At 36.3% G+C, this 26966-nt stretch overlaps 1 protein-coding gene across 1 annotated transcript in view; it reads left to right on the plus strand.

Moving 5' to 3' along the window:
• The first annotated feature begins 1990 nt into the window (after nt 1–1990).
• Nucleotides 1991–26966, plus strand: part of LOC131506707 (A disintegrin and metallopeptidase domain 3-like) — a 113510-nt gene continuing 88534 nt past the window's right edge. The window contains 4 exon segments of the mRNA XM_058720593.1: nt 1991–2171; nt 2689–2768; nt 12401–12456; nt 17154–17232. Coding sequence (XP_058576576.1) covers nt 2114–2171; nt 2689–2768; nt 12401–12456; nt 17154–17232 — 273 coding nt within the window. The 5' untranslated portion in view covers nt 1991–2113.

A 26966-nucleotide genomic window follows, 5' to 3' on the forward strand; every position in this document is an offset into this window, starting at 1 on the left:
TGTTCAGTTTTCTGTTAGTTTCTGGGGTTCTTGAAAACATGTATCTTGTCATGTATATTTTCACATCTGCCTGGTTCCAGGCTTGTAGTAAGCATGTAAAAAACAATTGTTGTATTAAATTCAAATAATTTGAATGTCTGTAAATTATACCCGTTAAAAATGAGCAGTCAATACCAACATTGGAAACACAGTAACGAATTTAAACAATAGAGGCAATTTCCCCTTTTGGTTACCTGACTGAACAACAAAGACTTTTAGTAGAACCATTTACAAGCTTTTAATTCTTACCATGCCTTAAGTGGCATATATGTATATTAGACTTCAAAAATTTGATCATGTTGTAGACAATCAGGAAGAAATTTTAAGAGCACCATAATTAATCCCGATGTTAATTCCATCAATTTTCATATGATTTGGCATAAAAGATAAAAATACTAATTTTAAGGTATATAGAAATATTCAAATAAATGAATATGGCATACAACATGTATCACAACAAGACTAAATGATTAGGCTATAAACACTTTAGTAAAATACTCAGAATTGCTATTTTGAAGATAAATTTCTTCTGTTATCATTTGTTAATTGTAAGAATATTTTCTTGATAGGCACTAAAATTAGGTTTAGGAAAAGCATGAACATAGAATATATATTGTTAAAGTCTAGCCTTCTCCATTTAAAAATTTTTCTTTTAAAATCTGAGAAAACACAATCATTTAATTTTGTGGATAAATATTGCATGCAAGGATGTGATTGAAAGGGCGGGCCTACGCCGGCTGACTCCATCTTGTTCTGTGTCCTTCACCTTGACCACACCTCCTCCCCTTGAGCAACCCCCTCCCCCACCTGCCTAACCGAACTCTGACCCTCGGACCCTTCCCCAGCCAATCGGCTGAGGCCATAGCCATTACCTCACCAACTGCCCCTAGGCCCCAATAAAACCTTTGTGCTTTTGAAACTCCCTCTCTCTCTCTCTGGTATCTCACCGCTGCGTCGGTGCAGGTAGGGGATTGAGCTCGAGCTAGCTTGAATAAAGGCTCTTTTGCTTTTACATCGGACTCGGCTCCCTGGCGGTATTTGGGGAACATGAATTCTGGGCATAACAGTGATCAGAAGTATCCCATGAAAGGACAACTCAAGAATTGGTTGGTGAAAATGTCCTTGTAAAATCGAAATTATGCAGGTCATCAACTTGCATATTAAGACAAAAAATTAAAGTTCTGTCAATGTCATACTGATGGGGAAAAAAGTTTACACTTAACCTTTTACTAGTTACATATTTTCCTAAGGACTCAAGTTCTACACCATGGAATAAATAATGGAAAAATAAAGTAATTCTTACAGGATCATTTAATAGTTGTACATTGTTTTTTGTTTTTATTTTTGGTCTGATACTTAAATTGCTAACTCATGCCAAGGGATTAAAACACATATGTACACTCATTTCATATTTAGCTTTTTATTTCGTTTCCTTAAAGAGTTTTCTAAGAAACAAAGTAAGGATAGAAAAATCGATTTAGATTATATTTTTTACATTTTTTTACGTGCGTGCACGTGTGTATATTTGTTTCTACCTAAGACTTAAATAGAACTCTGGCAGTAGCCACGGTTGAAACAGGCAACCGTCTGCTACTAACCATATTGTGAATTTTCATTTTTTTCTTCACTACAGTAATTCAGCCATTGTGCCAGAAAACGATCACGTGGACTATTGACACAGCCAAGCACTTCACCAGTAGACGGTCCATTTCCAGAGGAGAAAACTTTACTTTATGACTCTTACGTAATCCCTAAATGAGTTTCATATGTCCACGTTTGGAAAATAAAGCCGAAACCCAAGCCCACGTGGGCACCGGTCAGGTTGCCATGTGCCTCCACAGCACAGAGGGCGGTGGGTGGGCGCCGGGCACTGTGGCTGTGCTTGCGAGTCAGCAGAAGGGGCGGGGCGGGCTGATCAGCCGCGTGCCCCTCCCCCCATCGCCCCGTCACCCCACCGCCCCGCCGCCCGCGCCGCCCCCACTCCCTGCAGGCCCGGAGCTCAGGGCCAAGCGCGCGAGCGGCAGCCATTCCGCAGCCAACCGCCATCACCGTGGCAAGGCCGGCAGGACGCGCAATGCTGCCTGTCCTGCTGATCCTCTCAGGCCTGGGCCGGCTGACCTCCGCCGGCCATCGTGAGTGTAGGACCTGCTCCGTAGAGGGTCACCTGTCGCAGAGCCTGTGGGCGTGGCGGGCTCCAGAAGCTTGCTCCAGAGCCCAGTGCCAGGCTGGGGGGAGCCCTGCGTCCCGTCAGAGCCCGCCTAGAGTCAGGATCCTGCGGGGCCTGCTGCTGGGAGGGCTCAGAACAGGACTGGGACAGTTGTCCTCACGTGCCTGACCCTGCACTTGGAGGAGGGGGCGAGCCGCTTCTGGGAGGTGGGGCCTCCAGAGCAGCTCTTCTTCACCTGTTTGGGCTGAGGTCAGCAAGTCCCAAAGTGTCTCTGGAAGATGGTAGGGTCACGTCCCATTTCTAGGTAGCCTCTTCTGGAATGCGCAAAGTCTGATTCCGTGGTGGGAGCGTGCCTGCGTGTGTGTGTGTGTGTGTGTGTGTGTGTGTGTGTGTGTGTGTGTATGAGTTCGTGGAAGTTCAAAGAGTGATGTGAAGTGGCAGGAAGCACTGGGGAATGCTTACAGGCGTTTTCCTTACTGCAGATCCTGAAACATCACTTCTACAAATTACAGTGCCACGGAAGATAGAGACAAACACCGATGGTGAAGTTTCAGAAACGCATGTAATTAAGAAATCACTTCTTTTTTGAGTGCTTTATTTTTACTGGACTATGTGACCCAAATCAGCCCATGCATATATTCCTTTGAAATTTTGTGTTCTAATTGCTGTGTTAAAGTGTCATTTTGTCTGAATGAAAGCAGGTGTCTTGATTTTTCTTCATTTCCCAATGAACATTATGAAATATTTTTAAAACACAGACTCAGAAAAAAGTGCCCCAAATCCTTATCACACAAAATGTTATATACAGTCTATTGGACTTTTTGTCTAGAAAATATGGACATTTAAATATTCTGTATAAGTGAGGTCATGATAAAATTTATCTTGTCATTTTAAAATGACAATATATAAAGAATGCCTATATTTGCTCATATATACATATATAAATCTTTGTTAAAATGCAAGTACTGTTATTTTTCATATGATTAAAATAAAGCATGTACATTGTCAAATCTAGGTAGCACAGAATGTTTTTTCAATGGTAAAGCTCTTTTAATATTAGCATGATTTTTATGAATAATTCATTAAGTATAATTTCTATGACATTTGTGTAACATATATATTATTTGTGCCCATTATTTTTGCTTATTTATATTTTAAGTATTTAAATTCCAGGTAGTTAACATACAGTGTAATATTAGCTTCAGGTGTAAATTTAGTGATACAACACTCACATCCAACACCTGGTACTCCTACAAGTGCACTCCTTAGTCTCCATCACCGATTTACCCATCTCTCCCCTCCTCCCCCTCTGATAACCATCAGTGTGTTCTCTATAGTTAAGAGTCTGTTTCTTGGTTTTGCCCTTTTTTCTCTTTTTTCCTCCCAGTTTGCTCTTTTGTTTTTTTCTTAAATTCCACATGAGTGAAATCATGTGGCATTTGTCTTTCTCTGACTGACCTGCTTAGCTTAATACTCTCTAGCTCCATCCATGTCCTTGCAAATGGCAAGATTTCATTCTTTTTTATGGCTGAGTAATATTCCAGTGTGTGTGTGTGTGTGTGTGTGTGTGTGTGTGTGTGTGTGTATCACCTTAATGCATTCATCATCAATGGACACTGGGGTGTTTCCATAATTTGACTATTGTAGACAATGTTGTTATAAACATTGGGGTACTTGTATCTCTTTGAAATCGTATTTTTGCATTCTTTGGGTAAATAACTAGTGGTACATTTCCTGGATCATAGGGTAGTTCTAGTTTTAACTATTTGAGGAAACTCCATACTGTTTTACCACAGTGGCTGTACTAGTTTGCATTCCTACTAACAGTGTAAGAGGGTTCCTCTTTGTCCACATCCTGGCCAACATATGTTGTTTCTTTAGCCATTTAGCCGTTCTGACAGGTGTGAGGTGCTATCTCATTGTAGTTTTGATTTACATTTCCCTGATGATGAATGATGTTGAGCATCTTTTCATGTGTCTGTTAGCCATCTGGATGTCTTCTTTGGAGAAATGTTTATTTGTGTCTTCTACCCATTTTTAAATTGAATTGTTTGCTTTTTTGGTGTTGGGTTTAAGTTCTTGTTATGTTTTGGTTACTAACCCATTATCAGATATGTCGTTTGCAATATCTTCTCTCATTCTGTTTTCTCATGTTGCCTTTTAGTTTTGTTGGTTTTCCTCATTGTGCAGAAGCTTTTAATTTTGATGAATTTAATTTTGTTTTCCTTGCCTCAGAAGATATATCTAGAAAGAACTTAGTCAAAGTTGAAAAAATTACTGCCTGTGCTCTCCTCTGGGATCTTTATGGTTTCAGGTCTCACATTTAGATCTTTAACACATTTTGAAGTTATATTTGTGTATGGTGTAAGAAAGTGGTCCAGTTTTGTTCTTTTGCATATTGCCATCCAGTTTTCTCAACATCATTCATTGAAGAGACTTTTTCCCATTGGATATTCTTTCCTATTTTGTTGAATATAAATTGGCCATATAATTGTGGGTTTATTTCTGGGTTTTCTATTCTGTTCCATCGATTGCGTGTCTATTTTTGTGTCAGTACCATACTGTTTTGATCACTCTAATTTTGTAATATAACTTGAAGCCTGGAATTGTGATGCCTCCAGCTTTGCTTTTCTTTTTCAAGGTTGCTTTGGCTATTCGTGTTTTTTGTGGTCCATACAAATTTTAGGAATGTTCATTCTATATCTGTGAAAAATGTGATTGGTGTTTTGATAGAGATTACGCTGAATGTGTATATTGCTTTGGGTAGTATAGACTATATTTAACTATATTTGTTCTTCTAATCCATGACTATGAAATATCTTTTCATTTCTTTGTGATGTTTTCAGTTTCTTTCATCAGTGTTTTATAGTTTTCAGGGTACAGGATTTCACCTCTTCAGTTAGGTTTATTCCCAGTGTCTTATTGTTTTGGGTGCTAAATTTCATTTAAATTAATGGGATGGATTCTTAATTTCTCTTTCTGCTGCTTCATTATTGGTATATAGAAATGCAACTGGTTTCTGTACATTGATTTTGTATCTTGTGACTTTACTGAATACATGTATGTGTCAGTTCTAGCAGTTTTTTGGTGGCATCTTGTAGGTTTTTCTATATAGATAATCATGTCATCTGCAAATAATGAAACATTTAGTTCTTCCTTGCCAATCTGGATGCCTCCTATTACTTTTTGTTGTGTGATTGCTGAGGCTGGGACTTCTAGTACTATGTTAAATAACAGTGGTGAGGGTGACATCTCTGTCTTGTTCCTGACCATAGAGGAAAAGCTCTGAGTTTTTCCCCTTTGAGGATGATAATTAGCTGTGGGTTTGTCATATATGACCTTTATGATGTTGAGGTATGTTCCCTTTAAGTCTACTTTGTTGAGGGTTGTTATCATGAATACATATTGTACTTTGTCATATGCTTTTTCTGCATCTATTGAAATCATCATATGGTTCTTTTATTAATGTGGCATTTTATTAATCATGTTGACTGATTTGTGAACATTGTATCATCCTTACAGCCCAGAAATAAATCCCACGTGATTTTGGTGAATGATTAATGTTTTGTTGGATTTGGTTTGCTAGAATTTTATTGAGCATTTTTACATCCATGTTCATCAGAGATATTGGCCTATAATTCTCTTTTTAAGTTGAGTCTTTATCTGGTTTTGGTATCTGATTTTGGTATGAGCCAGGGTAATGCTGGCTCATAGAATGAATTTGGAAGTTTTTCTTTCTTCTCCATGTTTTGGAATAGTTTGAGAAGAATAGGTATTAACTCTTTTTAAATGTTTGGTATGATCTGCCTGCGAAGCCATCTGGTTATTTTGTTGGGAGTGTTCCTGTGAAACCATCTGATTTTTTGTTGGGAGTGTTTTGTTTACTAATTCAATCTCTTTGCTTGTTATTGGTCTGTTAAAGTTTTCTGTTTCTTCCTGTTTCAGTTTTGGTAGTTTAGATGTTTCTAGGAATTTATCCATTTCTTCCAGATTGTCCCAATTTGTTGACATACAAATTTTCATAGTACTCTTATAATTGTTTGTATTTCTGTGGTGTTGGTTATTATTTTTATAATCTCATTTCTATTTTTATTTACTTGGTTCTTTTCTCTTTTCTTTTGATAAGCCTGACTAGAAGTTTATCAATTTTAAAGAACCAGCTCTTGTTTTCATTGACCTATTGTTTTTTGTTTTTGTTTTTTTAAAATTTCTGTATCATTTATTTCTGCTCTAATCTTTATTATTTCCCTCCTTCTGCTGGCTTTAGGCTTCATTTGCTATTCTTTTTCTAGCTCCATTAAGTGTAAGGTTAAGTTGTTTATTTGAGATTTTTCTTGCTTCCTGATGTAGGCCTGTATTGTCATGTACTTCCCTCCTAGGACCACTCTTGCTGCTCCTAAAGGTTTTGGATCATTGTATTTTCATTTTCATTTGTTTCTGTGTTTTTTTTTAAAATTTCTTCTTTGCTTTTCTGGTTGACTGATTCATTGTTTAGTAGCATATTCTTTAACTTCCATGTATTTGTGCTCTTTCCACATTTTTCTTGTGGTTGACTTCTGGTCATAGTGTTGTGGTTAGAAAAGGCACATGATATGGTTTGAGGATTTTTGTATTCAGGTCTGATTTGTACCTAATATGAGATCTGTTCTGGAGAATGTTACATGTGTATTTGAAAAGAATGTATATTCTGTTTTAGGGAGTGTTCTGAATATATCTCTTCAGTCCCTCTCACCCAATGTGTCATTCAAAGCCATTATTTCCTTGTTGATTTTCTATTTAGATGATTTTCCCATTGATGTAAGTGTGGTGTTAAAAGTGTTCTACTATTACTGCATTATTATCAATTAGTTCCTCTACGTTTCTTATTGTTTTATGTATTTGGATGCCTTCATGTTGAGTGCATAAATATTTGCAAATGTTATATCTTCTTGTTGGATTGTTTCCTTTATGATGATATAGTACCCTTCATTGTCTCTTGTTACATTCTTTCTTTTAAAATCTAGTTTATCTAAGTAATGCTACTCCAGCTTTTTTTTTTTTGACATCCATTTGGGTGATAAATATTTCTCCACCCCCTTACTTTTCTTCTGCAGGTGTCTTTAGTCCTAATATTAGTCTCTTGAAAGCACCATATACATGGGTCTTGTTTTATTTTCCATTCTGACACCTATGTCTTCTGATTGCAGCAGTTAGTCCACTTGCATTCAGAGTAATTATTGATAGATATATATTTTTTGCCATTTTATTACTTGTTTTGTGTTGTTTCTGGTGATTTCCCTGATCCTTGTCTTTGTCCCTTTTTGTCTCTCCTTTACACTCACAGAGTATCCTTTAATATTTCTGGCAGGGCTGATTTAGTGGTCATGAATTCCTTGGGGTTTTGTTTGTCTGGGAAACTCTTCATCTTTCCTTCTATTCTGAATGATAGCCTTGTTGGGTAAAGTATTCTTGGCTGCAGATTTTTCCCATTTGGCACTTTGAATATATCATGCCACTCCCTTTAGGCTTGCCAAGGCTTTCTGTGGAGAGATCTCTAGCTAGCTTTATGGGTCTTCCCTTTTAAAATAAGGACTTATTTTGTCTTTCTACTTTTAATATTTTTTCTTTATCCCTATGTTTTGCAAATCTATGGTATGTCTTGGTGTTGGCTTGCTTTTGTTGATTTTGCTGGAAGTTATCTGTGCTTCCTGGATCTGAATATCTGTTTCCTTCCCCAGATTAGGGATGTTTTCAGTTATTATTTCTTCAAATAAATTTTCTTCCCCCCTTTCTCTTCTTCTGGGACTCATAGATAGCACAGAGAATTGTTGAGAAGGTGAATGAATGTCTATCTCAGTTTCTAAAGATAGTAAATTTGAACTGAATTAGTTTTTAGGTATATGCACACTCATATTTTTAATTTTTGTAATTGTTTATAGGTTTGGTATAAGTCTGCAATCTTGATATTTGGTTTTCTTTTTTCTTTCCCAAATACATTTTTTGACTCAGGTAGAAATACAATATCTGCTTATAGATTATATTTATAATCATGAAGTTATTTGAATTAATAATTTAAATAAATTGCCAGAAAATCTTACTAGTCAAATGGTTTTAAGTTTTTGGACAATATTCAAGGAAAGATGATGTGCCTTTTTTGGAGACTAGAACACGAGAAGAACATAAGTTAATTCTTCAGATCACTTAATAATGCTTTAAAATATTAATGTACCTTTGATAGAGATCAAATAAAGTATCAGAAAAGGAAATGACAGGTTCTTTCACTTAACTAAAATATTTAAAAAGTAAAAGTAGCAAATAATTGTAGAACTTTATGACCAAGTAGATTTTCTCTCTGTTGAAGGATGTGTGAATACTAGAAAACTTTATTAAATTAACCTACCACACTAACATACTTCAAATATCAGTGAATGTATCCAAAAGAACATCTCAGATAATTATTCCACATTCACACATACATATTCACCAAATACACATATAATACTCCTCTTTGGAATAGAATAGCCTCAATGTGCTTAAATGGATCCAGGGAACAAGGACGGCACCAACCAAAGCCATCTGTAACTAAATCATCCTTAATGTTTTACACATTACAGCATTCCATTTTAAGATCAGACTAACACAGGAGTGTCTATTATTTCCATTTTATTCAGTAATTTAAAATATAAAAAATTAAGAAAATAAAAATTAAAAAAGTAGGGTTTAAATGGTAAGACAGAGAGACCAGCTATTACATAGACCATATTTTTGCTTCGAGTACCTTGGATATATGGTGATGTCATTACCTATCTGATATCCAGAATGTAGAAGGCAAATTATACAGATTTATTCTCAACAATAGAAAGAGGAGAGCTACTAAAGAAGTAGTACTTAAATCAATTTGTTTTCCATTTAGTTTGCATCTAGACAATTACCGTTAACAATGCCTATTGTGAAATAAATTATTTGAGAGGCATCTTTATGTTAGTACATCTCTGAAAATTGAAACTTGATTTTATCCTCAGAATGCATCTTTAAATTTTAAATGATTATGAAACATTTTTTAAAAAACATTTTTAAAAACCTGAAATATCATAAGTAAGCTGGTGCAACTATAATAATATCAGATAAAGAAGTATTTCTAGAGATAAAAGTTACCTTAATAATAACGTGATTGATTTATCCTGAAGATACCACCGTACTAAATGTGTTTGTACCTAACAACAGAGCTCCTAAGACAAAAAACTAAGGCAAAAAAATGAGAAAGAAACATCACAAAATTTGGGGGAGATTTCAACACACCTCTTTCAAGAGCTGTAGGGTTACAAAAGACTGAACACTATACAAGCTTTAAAATGACTTATGCAGAAAACTGCAACCAGTGACAAAATTCATGTTTTTGCAAATGTGGGAAAATTTCTGGCATTAACTGTATGTTATGCCATGAAGAACGTGTTATGTTTTATGATGATGTCACAGATTGTATTCTTTGGGATGCAGTCTTTGAGAAAATTCCTGTGAAGGCAGTTTATTAGGGTATGCTCTTTTGATGAGCCTCTGTGGACAGGATGGGAGGAAGCAGGAATGGGGAGACAGAGACTCAACTGAGTCTCAGCAAAGTGTGAAGCTGGCATGGTCCATCAAGATCTGGAGTTGGGCTTCTCATTAACTTGGAAATTGTGACTTGGTGTGACTTTTTAGCTGAGGCAATTTCCCAAAGAGAACAGGGAGAAGTCTGTGGGTAGCATTTCTGATAGCTTAGGGATGCTTCCTTTATTCTGAAAAGAGGACCTGTGTTGTATTCTTTCCCTCTTCTTTTCAACTTCATTATTTTCCATAATTTTATCTTCTGTATCATTCATTCCTCTGCTTCTTCCATCCTTGTGGTCATTACATCCAGTTGGTTTTGCATCTCAGTTATTGCATTTTTCATTTTGGCCTGACTAGTTTTTAGGTCTTTTATCTCTGTGGTAAGGGACTCCCTGGTGTCTTCTCTGCTTTTCTCAAGCTCAGTGAGTATCTTTATGATTGTTGCTTTAAATTCTGGATCAGGCATATTGTTTATATCTGTTTTGATTAGATCCCTGGGTATGACCTTTTGTTGTTTCCTTTTGGGATAAAATCCTTCATCTTGGCATTTTGTCTAGGTCTTTGTCTTCTTCTGTGTGTTAGGATTTCTGTTATGTTTCTTGCTCCTAAGAGTAATGGCTTTATGAAGAAGAAGTCATATATTGTTCAGGGCCTGGCACTTCAGGAAGTGTCTCTGGTGTATGCTGTATCCACTCTGCTGCTGTGTTTTGGCTGCTCTTTCCCTCATGTTAGTCCTTGGTAGACCTTCTCCTTGCCTACAGTGGGGAGTGTTTGGACCTTGGCCAGAATGTGGCAAGTTTTAACTAGGTGTGCTCTGGTCTGCTTATTGAAAGAGACCTGATACTATTTCCAAGAGCTGAAGCTTTGCATAACTCTGTGGTCAGTAGACATAGTGCATGCAGGGGTTTGGTGCTGGTATTCTGGGGGAAAGGCTCACTGCTCTTGGTCTCAGGCACAGTTGCCTGAGAAAAGCAGCATCTGTAGGGGGTTGGGGTATAAGTGGTTTAGGCTGCCAGTGTTGGCATTGTACTGCTTACTTAAGTTTATGCAGAGGAGTGGGAGAGAATAATGGCTCTAGCCAGCTGCATCATCCCCGGAGAGGTTGAGTTTGTACCTGCTGCTGTCTGGAAAGCCCTCCCAGAAGGGTGAACAATCTCCCTTTGTGTGTCCCAGGCATCCCTCAGATTGCTGTCTTGACCCTGTTTGTGTCTGGGCCACCTGCCCCACCGGCAGCGTGGGGCACTTTGGGCTCTATCCCAGTCAGGCAGCTGAGTTTTAAAACTCCAAACTTTAGGGACCTGGCCTGGTGTGCACCTGTGCTGGTCCTTTGGTGGGGGAGTCTCGCTGCTTTTGTACTGATGCAGGTTTGTCCCGGAAGGGCAGTCCCATCAAAGTGCAGGGGTGTGGAATTTGGAGTAAAGCACAGCAAAGAGCAGGTGTCCAGGTTAGCTGCCGTCAGCAGGTGTCCCCACACCTATGCTGAGGGGCAGGGGAGGCCAATGGCACTCACCAGCTCTTTTGTCCCCAGAGAGGCAATGCCACCTGTCCCCGATGTGGTCCAAGAGGGTGAAATTGTCTCTCTCAGTGCATCCTAGGGAGATCCTCAGATTGTCTCAGCCCGAGCTATCTTCCCTCTTTCTCCACAGGAGCAAACTCTAAAACTCCAGTCTTTGAGCCTTGCTGGTTGTAAAAACTCAGGAAAATACCCCTCTCATTTTTCCAGTCATTGGCTTTGGGAGAATTGTTTTCCTTGTATGATCCCCTATGTGCTCCTCTCTCTGTCTTTCTCTCTCTCTCCTCTCTCTGTAACCAGGTCTCCCTCCCCTCTGTAGCACCTGCAATCCATTTTCCCAGAAACCAGGTCTCTGCATCTCCTACCTTCCACAATGTGGTCTCTTCTCTCCCTCTAGTTGTGCATTTTGGTCTGTCAGTTTTCAGATGGATATCTTGGGTAGTCAGAATGATTTGATACTTATCTGTGTTCAAATGATAAGGCAAGCTTTGGGTCTTCCTACTACTCTGCCATCTTAGCTCCCCACAACCTGTGTTATATTCTTTAATTTTTAATTTATTTGGGCTAGAAATTGCAAAGTAGAAAGAAGATAATTAAGGGGTGCCTGGATGGCTCAGTTGGTTAGGCATCCGACTTCAGCTCAGGTCATGATCTCACAATTTGTGGGTCCAAGCCCTGTGTCAGGCTCTGTGCCTGACTTCATATTCTGTGTCTCCTTCTAGCTCTCTGCCCCTCCCCCACTTGTGCTCTTTCTGTCTCAAAAATAAGTAAACATTAAAAAAAAGATAAATTCAAGTGTCTTCAAAGATTACCCAACATTCCTAAATGTACCCATTTCAAATTCAAATTTCATATGACAATAAATGCTAATGACCAATGCTCTTAGTTTTAAAATATATTTACCCTCCTTAATTTTAGTGAAATTTAATTATTATTCATTCTGTCATACATGATGAGATTGAAGAAAGATAGCAACATACATGTATATATAATTTTGAGACCTGTGTGATACCATCTATGTACGAAAGAGTACTTACATTTAAAAAAATTATGGCTTCTGACTTAAGAATTTTAAATTTCTGTTAATTACTTTCTCTCTGAATACTTTGCTGTAGGTCATGTATGCCATCAAAATTGACAGGAAAACATATACTCTCCATCTTGAAATACAGTAAGTGGCCATTCTTCTTTTCATATACTTTTCAGTTTCTTCAAGTTTTACAATCACTACCCTAAATTGAGCCTAAACAAGATCATGACTATTATATTTAACATGTTACATCTTTGTGATTCAGGTCAGATTAGAATTTCAAGTCTTCATCTTGAGATTTTAAATTTAATTTTGGAGCCAAATTCTGATTTAATGATGTAAATATTAATGTGTAATTAGGTAAATTAAAATTACTCTATGTAACTCCTTGAAATATAACCACAATAGCAATAATTAAAGGAATAACTCTATTTGTCCCTATTTAATTTTGTTCGCCTTCATGTCATTTTATATATTTATGTGATTTTAAGCATTTAACTAAATATTATGCCATAATTTTTTCTTACCTTGGTATAATATATAATTTAATCTCTTAAATTTTCTGTTTCCCACTTTTGCTCTTTGAGGAAACCAGTATTAATAATCTTATGTGTATCTTTCCACAATTTTCTATTCTTTTTAAAAAATGTTTATTACTGGGGTGCCTGGGTGGTTCAGTCAGTTAAGTGTCTGACTTCGGCTCAGGTCACGATCTCACGGTCTGTGAGTTTGAGCCCCGCGTCGGGCTGTGTGCTGACAGCTCAGAGCCTGGAGCCTGCTTCAGATTCTGTGTCTCCCTCTCTCTCTGCCCCTCCCCCACTCACACTATGTCTCTCTCAAAAATTAATAAACATTAAAAAAATTTTAAAAATGTTTATTATTTTTGAGCAGGGTGTAGTGGCAAAGAGAGGGACCTGAAGCAGACTCTGTGCTGATAGTAGAGAGCCTGTTGCAGCCGTTAAACTCTTGAACTGTGAGATCATGATCCACGGCATCTAAGTCAGATGCTTATCCAACTGAGCCACCCAGGTGCCCTTCTACCATTTTCTATCTAAATTTCATCTTTCCCTTAAATAAAAATATAGAAACCTATTTTTTTTAAGTTTGTTTTTACACAGTTGGAAATAGTTTTGCTGCTAGCAGGTCTTATTTAATAATGTTCATTTTCTGGCTCTATGTATGTATTTTAACTCATTCTTTAATAGATAGCATTCTGTAGTATGTAATATTGACACATAAGTTATTTCAAGGAATTCACTTAAGAGTACTGCAGTAAACATCTTTGTATGTAAATTCTTATGTAATAGAGGTTTTCTTTTGTAGGGTTGGTATTAAGAAATGGGTTTCTGTAACAAGAAGTATGAGTAATAGTAATAATAGTGACAACAACAACAACAAAAGTAACAGACATTTAAGGAGCACATGCCATTTGCCAGGTGTATTTCTAAGCAATTTGCATGTAGAAACTAATTTAATTTTCATGACAACCTTCTTTATTACTCACATTTTATATTAAGATTTTGAGAGAGATTTTCAGTTTCTGGAAAGAAAGTAGCAGTTTAGATTTTCAAAAGCATGCAATATGTGCTAAAATATTATATCACATCTTCGTGTCAATTTGTATTTCCCTAAATATCTTCTCTAAACAGTTATCAGCTATTTGTAGTTTCTTATTTCCAGTCGAATATTTATTTTTCAGAGCAGTTTTAGGTTCACAGCAAAATTGAGTAGACGGTACAGAGAGTATCTGTATACCCTGTGCCTCCCACCCCCCACACATGTATAGCCTCCCCATTATCAACATGCCCCACCAGAGTGATACATTCATTATATTTGATGACTCCACATTGACACATCATTATCACCCAAAGTCCATAGTTTATATTTGTCTTAATTTTTCTATATTGACTTTTTTCTTTTGATTAAATATTAAAAAAGGAAAATTCTGAGAATAATATATATCACTATGAATGACACACATGCAAGCATTTTATTTATGTATTTTTCTAAAAAACATACGTGGCAAATAATAGTGAAATCTGTTATTCCCATGCCTAGATATATTCAGTTCTTTCACTCCCCAGTGCTAATCACAGGTATGATACTGATACATATTCTTCTGCCATAATTTTATCATTCATCTGTATGCCTAGAGATTAAGAATCATCATGTTTTTTTTTGTTTTTTTTTTTAATTTTTTTTTTTCAACATTTTTTATTTTTATTTATTTTTGGGACAGAGAGAGACAGAGCATGAATGGGGGAGGGGCAGAGAGAGAGGGAGACACAGAATCGGAAACAGGCTCCAGGCTCCGAGCCATCAGCCCAGAGCCTGACGCGGGGCTCGAACTCACGGACCGCGAGATCGTGACCTGGCTGAAGTCGGACGCTTAACTGACTGCGCCACCCAGGCGCCCCAAGAATCATCATGTTTTGACTATTACTTTAAATAGACACAAATGACACAGTACTCTTCTATATAATTTATTTATCTTAATATGGTAGACCAATAAAGTGACCCCAATTCTTTACCTTTCCCTGTATCTTCACTCTTTGCCATATAACTTTGAGTTTCTGTCATCAAGAGGTAGAATATATACATCTACCTCAGCCTCCCCACTCCCAGCCCTTGGATATGAGTTTACTTACGCAAGGCCAATTTCATGGGTATGTGGTCCCCCAGGACACTATGGTTAGACATGTCCTGTACATGGTTTCATTCTCTGCTGTTGCTGCCCTGAGATTCTTAATACTTTTGAACAAGAGACCTCATATTTTCATTTCACCACGGGCCCTGCAAATCATGTAGCCCATTCTGTGGCTATGTGACTGACTTTGGCCAAAAAGATGTTTAGCTGACTTGATTCAAACAGAGGTTTGAAAAAGCTTCCCTGCGTTCCTGCTCTCCATCTTGTTTGTCTGCCATCCCCAGGAGAATATGCTTGGGCCAACTTGCTGGGAGATGGAGACAGGTGGGGCACAGCCAAGGTGCCCTAATCATCTCTAGATCAGCCAACATTCAGCTGAATCCCAGACCATTGAGCAAGCCTGGCCGCCATTAGCAGAACTGCTAAGGCTACTCGTACTTGACCCAGAAGTGTGAGCAATAGATACTTATTATGTTATTATGTGTAGTTCTGGTTTTGAGGCTGTGCTTTTTGTGCAACATTTTGCATAACATTTTTATTTGAGAGTCATTCATACAGATTTGTGCAGAATGAGTTAATTGATTGTAAATACATATGTAATATATATAAATCAAATAAATATATCTCCTTTATTATTTATTCAGCCATTTGTGCTCTTTATTGACTAGGCCTCTAATTCTGTTCTCAGCAGACAAAGCATCTTTGACACATTTATTGAATTATTTATTTTTAACTGTCATTATTTTAGTTTGAGTGTCTTTTTTTTCTCTGAAATGGTCTCCTTTGAAAGTTTATTAACTTTTTAACTTCTTAAATTTTCTTGAAATAATGATTATTTTCTGTAATCAATTTCTTCAACTTCCTTAGGAACTTGCTTTTAAGTGTTGCCTTCTTCCCTTTTGTTGTTAATTTTCCTTACATTGGATATTGTTTTCCCTTGAATGATCATTTGTATTTCTGTTACTTCACTAAGGCAGACTTTTTTATTGTTTTGTGTAGAAGCAAAAGTATACATTTTTACTAAGGATGAATAAACTTGTAAACTAAACTGTTATCATTTTAATTGTGCTTGTCAGAAACCTGTTGAAATTCCTTTTCCTGGGAAATGATTCTGGATTTCCATTTCCACCACCTCCATTTACATGCTTAGTTATTAAAATGTGGCTCTGCTTTTTTGCCACATGTTCTAGGTACTTGCATCTAAACCAACCCGGGCGACTTGGCGTGTCCTTGAATATATGTACAATATGAGCTGATGAATACCAGTCTTTTTTTCTGGGAAGCTCTCTGGTTTTGTTATTTGAATTGAGGAAAAGGGAAAGCTGTCAGGAATGAGAGATGATAAAGCAGGTCTGGAAAGAGAAGTGGTGAAAGCAAACACTCTGTGAATGTTCTAGTCCTTCCTTGATTCTGGTCTTAAACTGCCCCTTGATATTTGGATCCTTGAGAAACCCTGGCAATAAATAATGGTGTCAGATTGTTCCATGAGAATCACTGTCTTCTATGTAAGAAGATTAAACTTCAGTACCATTTATATGAGGTTTATCTATAGAGATCATTTAGCTTACAGAATTTGAGCAAAACACTGGTCTTCCACTTCTGAGCAAAGTCTTTAAGAACTATTGTGTGCCTCTACACTTTCTTTTCTCTTTCTGCTACAAGAAAGGCATGTTCCAGGGGTAAGAGGTATGCCTTTACCCAGGTTGTAGAATGAAAGTAGTGTGGAATTGACTCTGTAATAAACTTGTAAAGAACAATCGTTGTTTTAAGGCATTGGGAATTCTGGGATTGTTTTTACCAAAGCTTAATTTCATGGAAACTGACAGGAAAAGCATATATTTTTTTATTACCAATCCATGGCTGTTTGTTAGCAAATAGTAACATATTTATGACATGAGTTTTATTGATCATTGAATGTAAAAGAAAACTTTGCCATGGGAATCTGGAAGTCCTAGTTTATACTCTACATAAATCTATGTCATTATGGTGTCCCTACTGATATTATTATACTGCTTATTATTTTTTCTTATATACACAATATACTGTCAGCAAACTAGATAATCAAGAGATGAGTCCATTTAATTTTTGGATATTTCAGCTTGTAAAATTGAAAGTAAATTGCTTAATATCAGGATTCTATTTTTGTTAATGTTACTATTACAATGAAATGTTATTACTTTGGTTGAATTAGGTCATTTTTAGACCCTCATTTCCTGGTGTATGCATACAACAAATCAGGAGTATTGTATCCAGATTCTTCATTTACAAAGGTAAGTTTTGCTTTTTGCTGTGTATATTTGCAGTTTTTTATATAGCTAAGGTGCCATTGGTGGGAAGAAAAAGGATGCTTTCTACCTCACAGAATTATTGGGCAAACAGATCAGAAACCAAAATATAATGTAACAATTACTATGAAGGCAGATTAAATATAACAACTACTTTTCAGATATGGAATTTGGGAATCCCTTATCCAAAAAGGTTGTTTAAACTATCAGAGGTCTGAGAAAGAAAGTGGGTTAAGGAGCAAAGAATAAGAAACCCCGAAACACAGAGTCATTTTAATTGAGATTTCATAGGACATGAGCAGTGGAGGAAGTGGTGGGAATTGCTTTGTGGAAACACCTTATAGAAAGGGATAGTGAGGTTGCAAAAGCACATTGGTTACAGAATCTGAATAGGTTCACATGTGAGACATGAGTTTGTGTTGTTCCCAAAATGCAGATAGGAGTCAAGAAATTTTAAGTATGTGAGAAAGTTAGCTTTAGTCTGTGAGATGTGTGTGTGTGTGTGTGTGTGTGTGTGTGTGTGTGTGTGTTGTGTGCATGTGTCTGAACAGATGATTGGGAAGAAGTAAATGCAAGTGAAGGATAAGATTCTTCTGCTACATTCCAACTGAGACAGGATGAAAATAAAAATCATTAGTACATTGTCTTTTTCACCACTTGCAATTAGAAAGCAGAACAAAATACATGAGAATCCTATTTTGAGACATTTGACAATAGGCTGATCAGGAAGTTTTTCTGAGAGAAAAGAAAGCCCAGAAGGTGAGTCATATTCAACTTGGCCCTCTGACTGAGGATAAAGTCTTAACCAGAGCATAGGGAGTTGGAGCCAAGCAGAACTCAAAGAATTTGGAGTTCAGTGCTGCTGAAGCAGCTGGAAAGGGCATGACACAGGACCGGAGAAGAGGGGCCATCAGATGTATGATTTTTTATGGGGAGGGGAGTTATGCTTATGTCCCTTACTAAAGATTAGGCTGCCTATGTGCTGGATAAAACTCTACTGAAGGGCAGAGAGTAAAATGGAGATAATACTAACGGTCAAACAGTATTGGGAGATGTTGGATTTTCAGCCCAGAGAGAGTAAGGTGACTTTGCTGACACCTTAGACATTCAGCTGAGACCAGAAAGGCTAATTCTTAGGAGGAAGGACCAAACTCTAGGGTAAGAGATACTCTTATCACTCTAGTTCCCTACCCAAGGCCTAAAACTTAGCAACAAGAGGATTAAGGAAGGTTGCCATTAAATTAATTGCCTTCCAATACAAAATGCAAAACTCTGCAAAGGGTTAAAACGTAGTAGATGAAGGAAATAATGCATATAAGGATAGAAATCAATAAGATAGAAAAATGAAAAAGAATAGAAAAAAAATTTAAGGCCAGAATTTAGTTCTTTAAAAGGACTAACAGCATTAATAACCCCTAGTAAGGCTAAACTAGCACAAAACAAAATTCCATCACTATTAGGAATAAAAGGATATATGATTAGTCATACAGAAAATAAGATGATATTTTGGGGTATTAGGAAAACTTTATGCTAATACATTTTATAGTTTAGATGAAATGGACTGTTTCCTTGAAAAGGACAACTTACCAAAATTGAGGGAAGAAATCATAGAAAATCTCAATCACTTGAAACCTATTTAAAAATTTGAATTTCTAAATAACCACATTCCCACACCAGGTTTAGATGTTTTCACACTTCACCTATTGAGAGATAATTCTGATTGTTTCCAATTTAGCTATTATAAATAATGTTTCTGTGAACATTCTGGGTAGTTCGTTGTGTGGATATAATTTTTTATTTCTCTGGAATACATGTCTGGGAATATGATTGCCAGATCATATGGTAAGTGTAAGTTTATTTTTAAGAAAAAAATTACTAAGCTGTTTTTCAGAACATCTCTACCATTTTACATTTACACTGTCAATGTATGAGAGATAAAGATTGCATTTTTGTCACCTTTGGTATTATCACATTTAAAAAAAATTAGCCATTGTGATAGATGTATAGTGATTATCTCATGTAATTTTGATTTGTATTTTCCTAGTGACCAGTGATGTTGAACATATTTTCATGTACTTATTTGTTGCCTTCTGTCAAATATCTATTAATGTCTTTTACCCATTTTTGAATTGGATTGCTTGGTTTTTACTCTTGATTTTTGAGCAATTTATATATTCTCAATACAGATCTTTTGTCAGATGTGTAGTTTGCCAACATTTATTCCCAGTCTGTAATGTGTCTTTACAGCCTGTTCATAAGGTATCTCATTGGTCAGAAGTTTTTAATGGTGATGAGGGTTAATTTATCAACTTTCCCTTTTTAATGGTGGTTTAACTATCAAGCCTAGAAGCTCCATATATCCCTGGTTCTTGAATATTCTGCTTTTGTTTCCTAAAAGTTTTATAGTTTTATTTACATTTATGTTCACTTAAAAAAATTTTTTTTAACATTTATTTATTTTTGAGACAGAGAGAGAGCATTAACGGGGGAGGGTCAGAGAGAGAGGAAGACACAGAATCCGAAGCAGACTCCAGGCTCTCAGCTGTCAGCACTGAGCCTGATGCTGGGCTTGAACTCACAGACCGCGAGATCATGACCTGAGCTGAAGTCGGATGCTTAACCGACTGAGTCACCCAGGCGCCCCTATGTTCACTTTGTATTGGATTTGAATCAAGTTTCATTCTTTTGACAGAGGTTGTGCATTGAATTGCTCTTGCATCTTTGTGAGGTCAGTGGGACATATTTTTGTGTATATATTTCTGGGTTCTTCATTCTATTCAATTCTTTTATGTGTATATATTTCTGCCACTATCATGCTGTCTTTAGTTTACCTGCATCTTAAACATTTGTGTAAACTATAGTGATTCTTCCCACTTATTCTCATTTTTTAAAGATTTTTAGATTATTCCAGATATTTTGATTTTTCAGATAGACATTTTTTTAATCTTTTATTTATTTTTGAGAGAGAGAGACAGAGCGTGAACAGGGGAGGGGCAGAGAGAGAGGGAGACACAGAATCCGAAGCAGGCTCCAGGCTCTGAACTGTCAGCACCAATGCGGGGCTCGAGCTCACGAACCATGAGATCAAGACCTGAGCCAAAGTTGGATGCTTAACTGACTGAGCCACCCAGGCACCCCAATTTTTCATATAAACTTTAGACAAAACCTGCTATATGTATACAAACGGTGTTGCTAGGATTATGATAGACATTATGTCAAACCTATAGATCAGTTTGGGGGTAGTTGACATCTTTACTATGTTGAGTCTTCCAGTCCATGAATGCAACAAGTCTCTCCACTTATTTGATCTTTTGTTAAGTGTCTTTTATTAGCATTTTGTAATTTTAGCATTCAGATTCTGTATGTAGTTTTTTAGGCTTATACCAAAGTATTTCGTTTTCTTTGATGCAATTGTAAATGCTATTGTATTTCAATTTCAGTTTTTATATATTTGTTATTATCTAGAATTGTATTCTTTTGATTTTCAAACCTACAACCTTGCTGAAGTTACATATTAATTCTATGATGGCTTTTTGTTTTGTTTTCATTTGTTTGGTAGATCTTTGTGATTCTCTAAATAGACCTGTCATTTACAAACATGAATTTTTCTGTTTCATTTTCAATCTATGTGCTTTTATTCTCTGCTTAGCCTTACTGTGCTTGTTACAACTTCCAGTTGTGTTGAATTACAATAGTGAGGGCAGACACCCTCATTTTGCTCCCAATCTTAAGGATAAAATATTTACTCTTTTACCATTAAGGATAATGTTAATTGTAGGGTTGTTTTTAAAACACATTCGTTACAAAGTTGAGGACATTCTCCATTTCTGGTTTGCTAAGATCTCTTTTTTACATCAAAGTATGTGCATTTGATTCAATTAAATGCCTTTTCTGCCTCAGTTGATAAGATCACATAAATCTTTTTCAGCCTGTTGATATGATGGACTGCACTGATTGACTTTCAGATATTGAAAACAGTATCGCATATTTAGAAAAGCTACAACTTGGTCCTGCTATATAATTCTTTTTATTGGTGACTGGGTTTATTTGCTAATAATTTATTGGTTTTGTTGTTGTTAAAGTTCATGAGAAATATTGGTCTGTGATTCTGTGGCTTTCTTGTTTTGTACTGACTGTCTAATTTTTGTATTAGAGTGATACTGGCCTCGTAAAATAAATTGAGAAGTATTACCTTCTCTTCTGTGTTTTGGAAGAAGTTGTTTAAAGTACATGTTCATTCTTAAGATATTTGGTAAAATTCTTTAGTGAAATCCCTGGACATTTATTTATGTGTATGGCGGGAGATTTTTAATTACCATCTCACTTTATTTAATACTTATGGAAATACCTTATCTGTTTCATATGTATTGTTTTGGTGGTTTGTGTTTTTTAAGGAATTGGTCCATTCCATCTCAGGTATGGAATTTATGGGTGTAATTATGTCACAGTCCTTATTATCCTTTTAATGACCACAGAAATGTTTTGGTTGTAACATGATTAATTGCTGTCTTCTCTCTTCTTAACTTTAACAGTCCTGCTAGAGATTTTTCAATTTATTGAATTTATCAGAGAACCAGTTTTTTTCTTGCTTTTTCCATACTATTGTCTTATTTTCAATGTCATAGCATTTACCTCTTATGTTTATTACTTTCTCCCTTATATCTTACTTTGGGTTTATTTTGTGCTTCTTTTCTATTTGTTGGGGAAAACACTTGTATTTCTACGAACTGTGACCTCCTTTGTTTCTATTGCAAGCATTTTAGTGCTAAAATTTCCTGCTCAGCACTGCTTTACTGCACTCTGAAACAATGTGTTGTATTTTTATTTTAATAAGGGTATATGTATTTTTTTTTTTTTAATTTCCTTTGAGGCTTGTTTGACTCATGTATTTTTTAAAAGTGCATTGTTCAGTTTCCAAGTGTTTGGAGATTTTGCCTGTTGTCCTTGTCAACTGATTTCTAGTTTGATTTCATTATGGTTAGAAAATGTACTCTGTATAATTTCAGATCTTTTAAATTGTGAAGGTTTGTTTTATGGTCCAGTATATTATGTGTGTAGGTAAGTGTTCTTAGATACTTATGAAAAAATGTGTATTCCGCTATTGTTGGTGCAGTCTTCCATGAATGTCATATAGATCATTTTGATTGACACTGTTTCAGTTCTGTATTTTTACTGATTTTCTGTCTAGTACTATCAATAACTGAATGGAGTGCATTGAATTATTTATTATTTTGTTTTTCTATCTTCTCTTTTAGCTTATCAGTGTTTGCTTCACATATTTTGAAGCTCTATTGTTCGGTGCCTATACATTTAGGATTGCCATGTCTTCTTGATGGATTAATGCTTTCATGAATATACAGTGAGTCTCCTTGTCCCTAGTAGATTTCTTTGCTAGTAAGTTAACTTTATCTGATATTAATAAAGCCATTCTTTGTCATAGACTCTGGGTCTAGAGTTCTTTCTTGTCCAGCAAGAGAGCGGGACATAGGATTGAAAGCAAGAGATGGCTAATGTCTGGGAAAAGACAAGAGCCCAGATTAAGAGTCCTTGCTCTGTTTTTATTAGGATCAGAAGGCTCACAAACATAATGATGGATGTGCACAAAGGGAAAATGAAACTGTGAACATTAACTCATGGACATGAGGGAAAGGGGGTTTTGAAGATATGCAGAGTTAGGGGTTTGGGTCAATGCAAAACAAAATCCTGGCCCCTGGGCTGTGGGGTGGAAGGATGTTTACAGCAGACATGAGGTACCACCTGTGTTTACCTAAACTGGTCTAGGGGACAAGAAAGACAGAGCAAGTAACCTCAGGGTCAACAAGGCACCTTTCTTTTGTTAATTAGCGCCTCTCTGGGCAACTTCACCCACAGGGGTCTATAGCCCGATTTACCTGTTTACCAAATTTGGTCCTTCCTTCCTGTGAAAGTACTAAGTTTTCTGCTATAGTACTAAGTTGGTGGGCGCTTCTGCCCTGACTACCTAATCTTGTTTATTTCATATACCTATGTTCTATATTGGGGCCTTTGCCCCGTTCTCTCTATACTGGGGCCTCTGCCCCCCCCCCCCCCCGCTTTTATTTATTTAATCTTGTTTACCCAAACTTGGGTGTGAGTGTCCTATTATTCGTAATTCTTTATGCCTTGTTAACCCATCAGTGCAGGCTCAGGGAATTCCTAAGCTTATTCTCTACAATTCTTCTTTGTTTTATAAATATTTTCATTACATAAATCTTCCATCCTTTTAATTTCGGTCTACTTATGTTATTGTTTGAAGTAAATTTCCTATAGAGAATATTTAGTTGGGCCATGGTGGGTTTTTTTTTCTCGCATCTATCCTAGCATCTGGTATTTTATTTGATGTTTCTATACTCATACATTTAAAGTAATTATTTATATGTTAGAGATTTTGTTTGCCATAATGTACATATATTTGTTTTCTATGTTTCTCATTTCTTTGTTCCTCTCTTATTGCCTTCTTCTGCATTACTTGAACATTTTTAGGATTACATTGTGATTTATTTGTAGGGTTTTAAAGTATTTTCCTTATTACAATTTCCTTTTTTTTCTTTTTTTTCTTTTTTATTAAAAATTTTTTTAAATGTTTATTTATATTTGACAGAGAGAGAGAGAGACAGAGACAGAGACAGAGCATGAGTGGGGGAGGGACAGAGAGAGAGGGAGACACAGAATCTGAAACAGGCTCCAGGCTCTGAGCTGTCAGCACAGAGCCCGACACGGGGCTTGAACTCAGGGACAGGGAGATCATGACCTGAGCCAAAGGCAGACACTCAGCCGACTGAGCCACCCAGGTGCCCCAACAACTTTCTTAATATTTGCTCTAGATATTACAATATACATATATAACTTATAATAGTCTACTATTGTGGAATTTTTACTACTTCAAGTGAATTATCAAAAATTATTTCTATGTAGGTTCCTTTAACCTCTGCATTTTTAAGTTATAATTGCCTAAATATCCCTATCTGTATCTTAAGTCACATGATATTGTATGATTTTGCTTCAACTACTAAATATGATTTAAGAAACTCATGAGGGAAACGATAGTCCACTATACTTACTGCTATTTTTATCTATTCTCGTTTTCTAGATTCTTGAATTCCATGTCTTTTTGTGATATTAGCTTTCACTTTTGGAATTTCTTTCTGATATTCTTTAAGGGTATGTGTGCTAGTAATAAAGTCTCCTGGTTTTCTTTTGTCTGAGAAAGACTCTCTTTTTCCTTCATTCTTAAAGGATAAATTTTCCAGATACATAGAGTTCATGTTTGACTGTACTTTTCTTTTTCTTTCTTTCTTTCTTTCTTTCTTTCTTTCTTTCTTTCTTTCTTTTTCTTTTCTTTTTTTTTGATGTACTTTTTTTTAGCACTTGAAAATTGCTGTAGTGTTTCTTTATAGCCTCATTACTTCAGATGTGAAATCTGCTGTCATTCAAATTGGTGTTCCCCTATAGGTTATGTGACATTGCTCTCTGGTTACTTTGAAGATACTTTTATTGGTTTTGTTAATTGTTAATTGTGATCTTTTGTTCCTGTGAGTTATTTTGGGTCCATTCCCTTTGCAGTTTGCTCATCTCACGGAACCCAAATGTTTATGGCATTTGTTAAAATTGTGAAAGTTTCAGCCGTATTTCTTTTTCTTAATTTTTATTTATATTGGGCACCTGGGTGGCTCAGTCGGTTAAGCGTCCAATTTTGGCTCAGGTCATGATGTCATAGTTTGTGAGTTCAAGCCCCGGGTCGAGTTCTGTGCTGACAGCTCAGAGCCTGGAGCCTGCTTCAGATTCTGTGTGTCTCTCTCTCTCTCTCCGCCCTCCCCAGCTTGCACACTGTCTCTCTCTTTCTCTCGCAAAAATAAATAAACATTAACAAAATTTATATATATTTTTGTGTGGCAAAAATACTTAACATGAGTTCTAAGCTCTTAACAAATCTTATGTATACATTACATTATTATTGAGCATAAGTATGATGTTTTATAGAAGCCACTAGAATTTATTCATCTTGCTTGACTGAAACTTTTTTTTTAAGTTTATTTACATATTTTTAGAGAGAGAGCGAGAGTGTGCAAGTTGGGGAGGGACAGAGAGAGAGAGAGAGAGAGGGAGAGAAAATCCCAAGCAGGCTCTGTGCTGTCAGTGTAGAGCCCTGATGAACTGTGAGATCATGACCTGAGCTTAGATCAAGAGTTGGACACTTAACCTACTGAGCCACCCAGGGACCCCTTGACTGAAACTTTCACTACTTAGTAAGTGTCCATTTCAACATTTCCCCAGTCCCTGGAAAGCACCATTTCAGTCTTTGGAGATATGAATTTGGATGTTTTAAATATTTCACATAAAAGGACTCATAATATTTGTCTTCCTGTAACTGGCTTATTTCACTTAGCATAATGTCCTTGAGGTCCATACATTTTGCATATATTGCAGAATTTAATTTAAGGCTGAATATTATTCCATTAAATGTATATATCACATTTTTTAACTCTACCTATCTATTGGTGGACCTTTAGGTAGTTTCCACATCTTGTCTCTTTTGGATAGTGCTGCAACGAACACAGGAATATCAATAGCTCCTCATGATCCTATTTTCAGTTCTTTTGAATAACTACACAGAAATGACATCACTGGATCGTATGCTAATTCTACTTTTAATTTTAAAAATTTTTAATGTTTATTTTTGAAGGGGGGTGGGCAGAGAGAAAGGAAGACACAGAATCTGAAGCAGGCTCCAGGCTCTGAGCTGTCAGCACAGAGCCTGATGCAGGGCTCGAACTCAAGAAATGTGAGATCGTGACCTGAGCTTAAGTCAGACACTTAACTGGCTGAGCCACCCAGGCTCCCCTCTACCTTTAATTTTTAGAGGAACTTTCACTCAGTTTTCTATAGCAACTTGCACCATATAATATTCTCACTAATGGTGTACAACAGTTCCAGTTTCTCTACATTTGCCAAGTCTTGTCTATTTTTATATGATCATCGCCATCCTAACAGGTGTGAGATGTTATCTCATTGTAGTGTTGGCTTGCATTTCCCTAATAACCAGGGTTGGGTATATTTTCATATACCTGTTGGCCATTTGTATATCTTCTTTGGGAAATGTCTGTTCAACAATTTTAACAATGTTAAGTCTTTCAATCCATGGACATGGAATGTCTTTCCATTTGTTTGTGTCTTGTTTAATTTCTTTCATCAATACTTTGTAATTTTCAGAGTACAAGTATTTAACCTTAAATTTATCCCTAGGTATTTTATTGGCGTGTGTGTGTGTGTGTGTGTGTGTGTGTGTGTGTGATTTCAAATGGGGTTATTTTCTTAATTTTCCTTTTAGATAAGGAAGGTTTTATTTTCATTTTATTTTTTTGTATGTTGATCTTGTGTCCTGCAACTTTACTGAATTTCTTTTGTGTGTGTATGTAAAATCTTTAGGTTTTCTACGTATGAGATCACGTCATCAAACAAATACAATTTTTCTTCTTCCTTTCTGCTTGAATGCCTTTTATTTCATTTTCTTATCTAATTGCTCTGGCTAGAACTTGCTGTCCTACATTGAATAGAACTGGTGAGATTGGGCATCCTTGCTTTGTTCCTGATCTAAGAGGAAAAGCTTTCAGTTTTTCACTGTTGAATACAATGTTATTTTCATAAATAACATTTCATAAATAGCCTTTTATTATTTTGAGGTAATTTCCTTCTATTCCTAG

The sequence above is a fragment of the Neofelis nebulosa genome, chromosome 3, assembly GCF_028018385.1.
Source record: "Neofelis nebulosa isolate mNeoNeb1 chromosome 3, mNeoNeb1.pri, whole genome shotgun sequence".
Taxonomy (NCBI): Eukaryota; Metazoa; Chordata; class Mammalia; order Carnivora; family Felidae; genus Neofelis; species Neofelis nebulosa.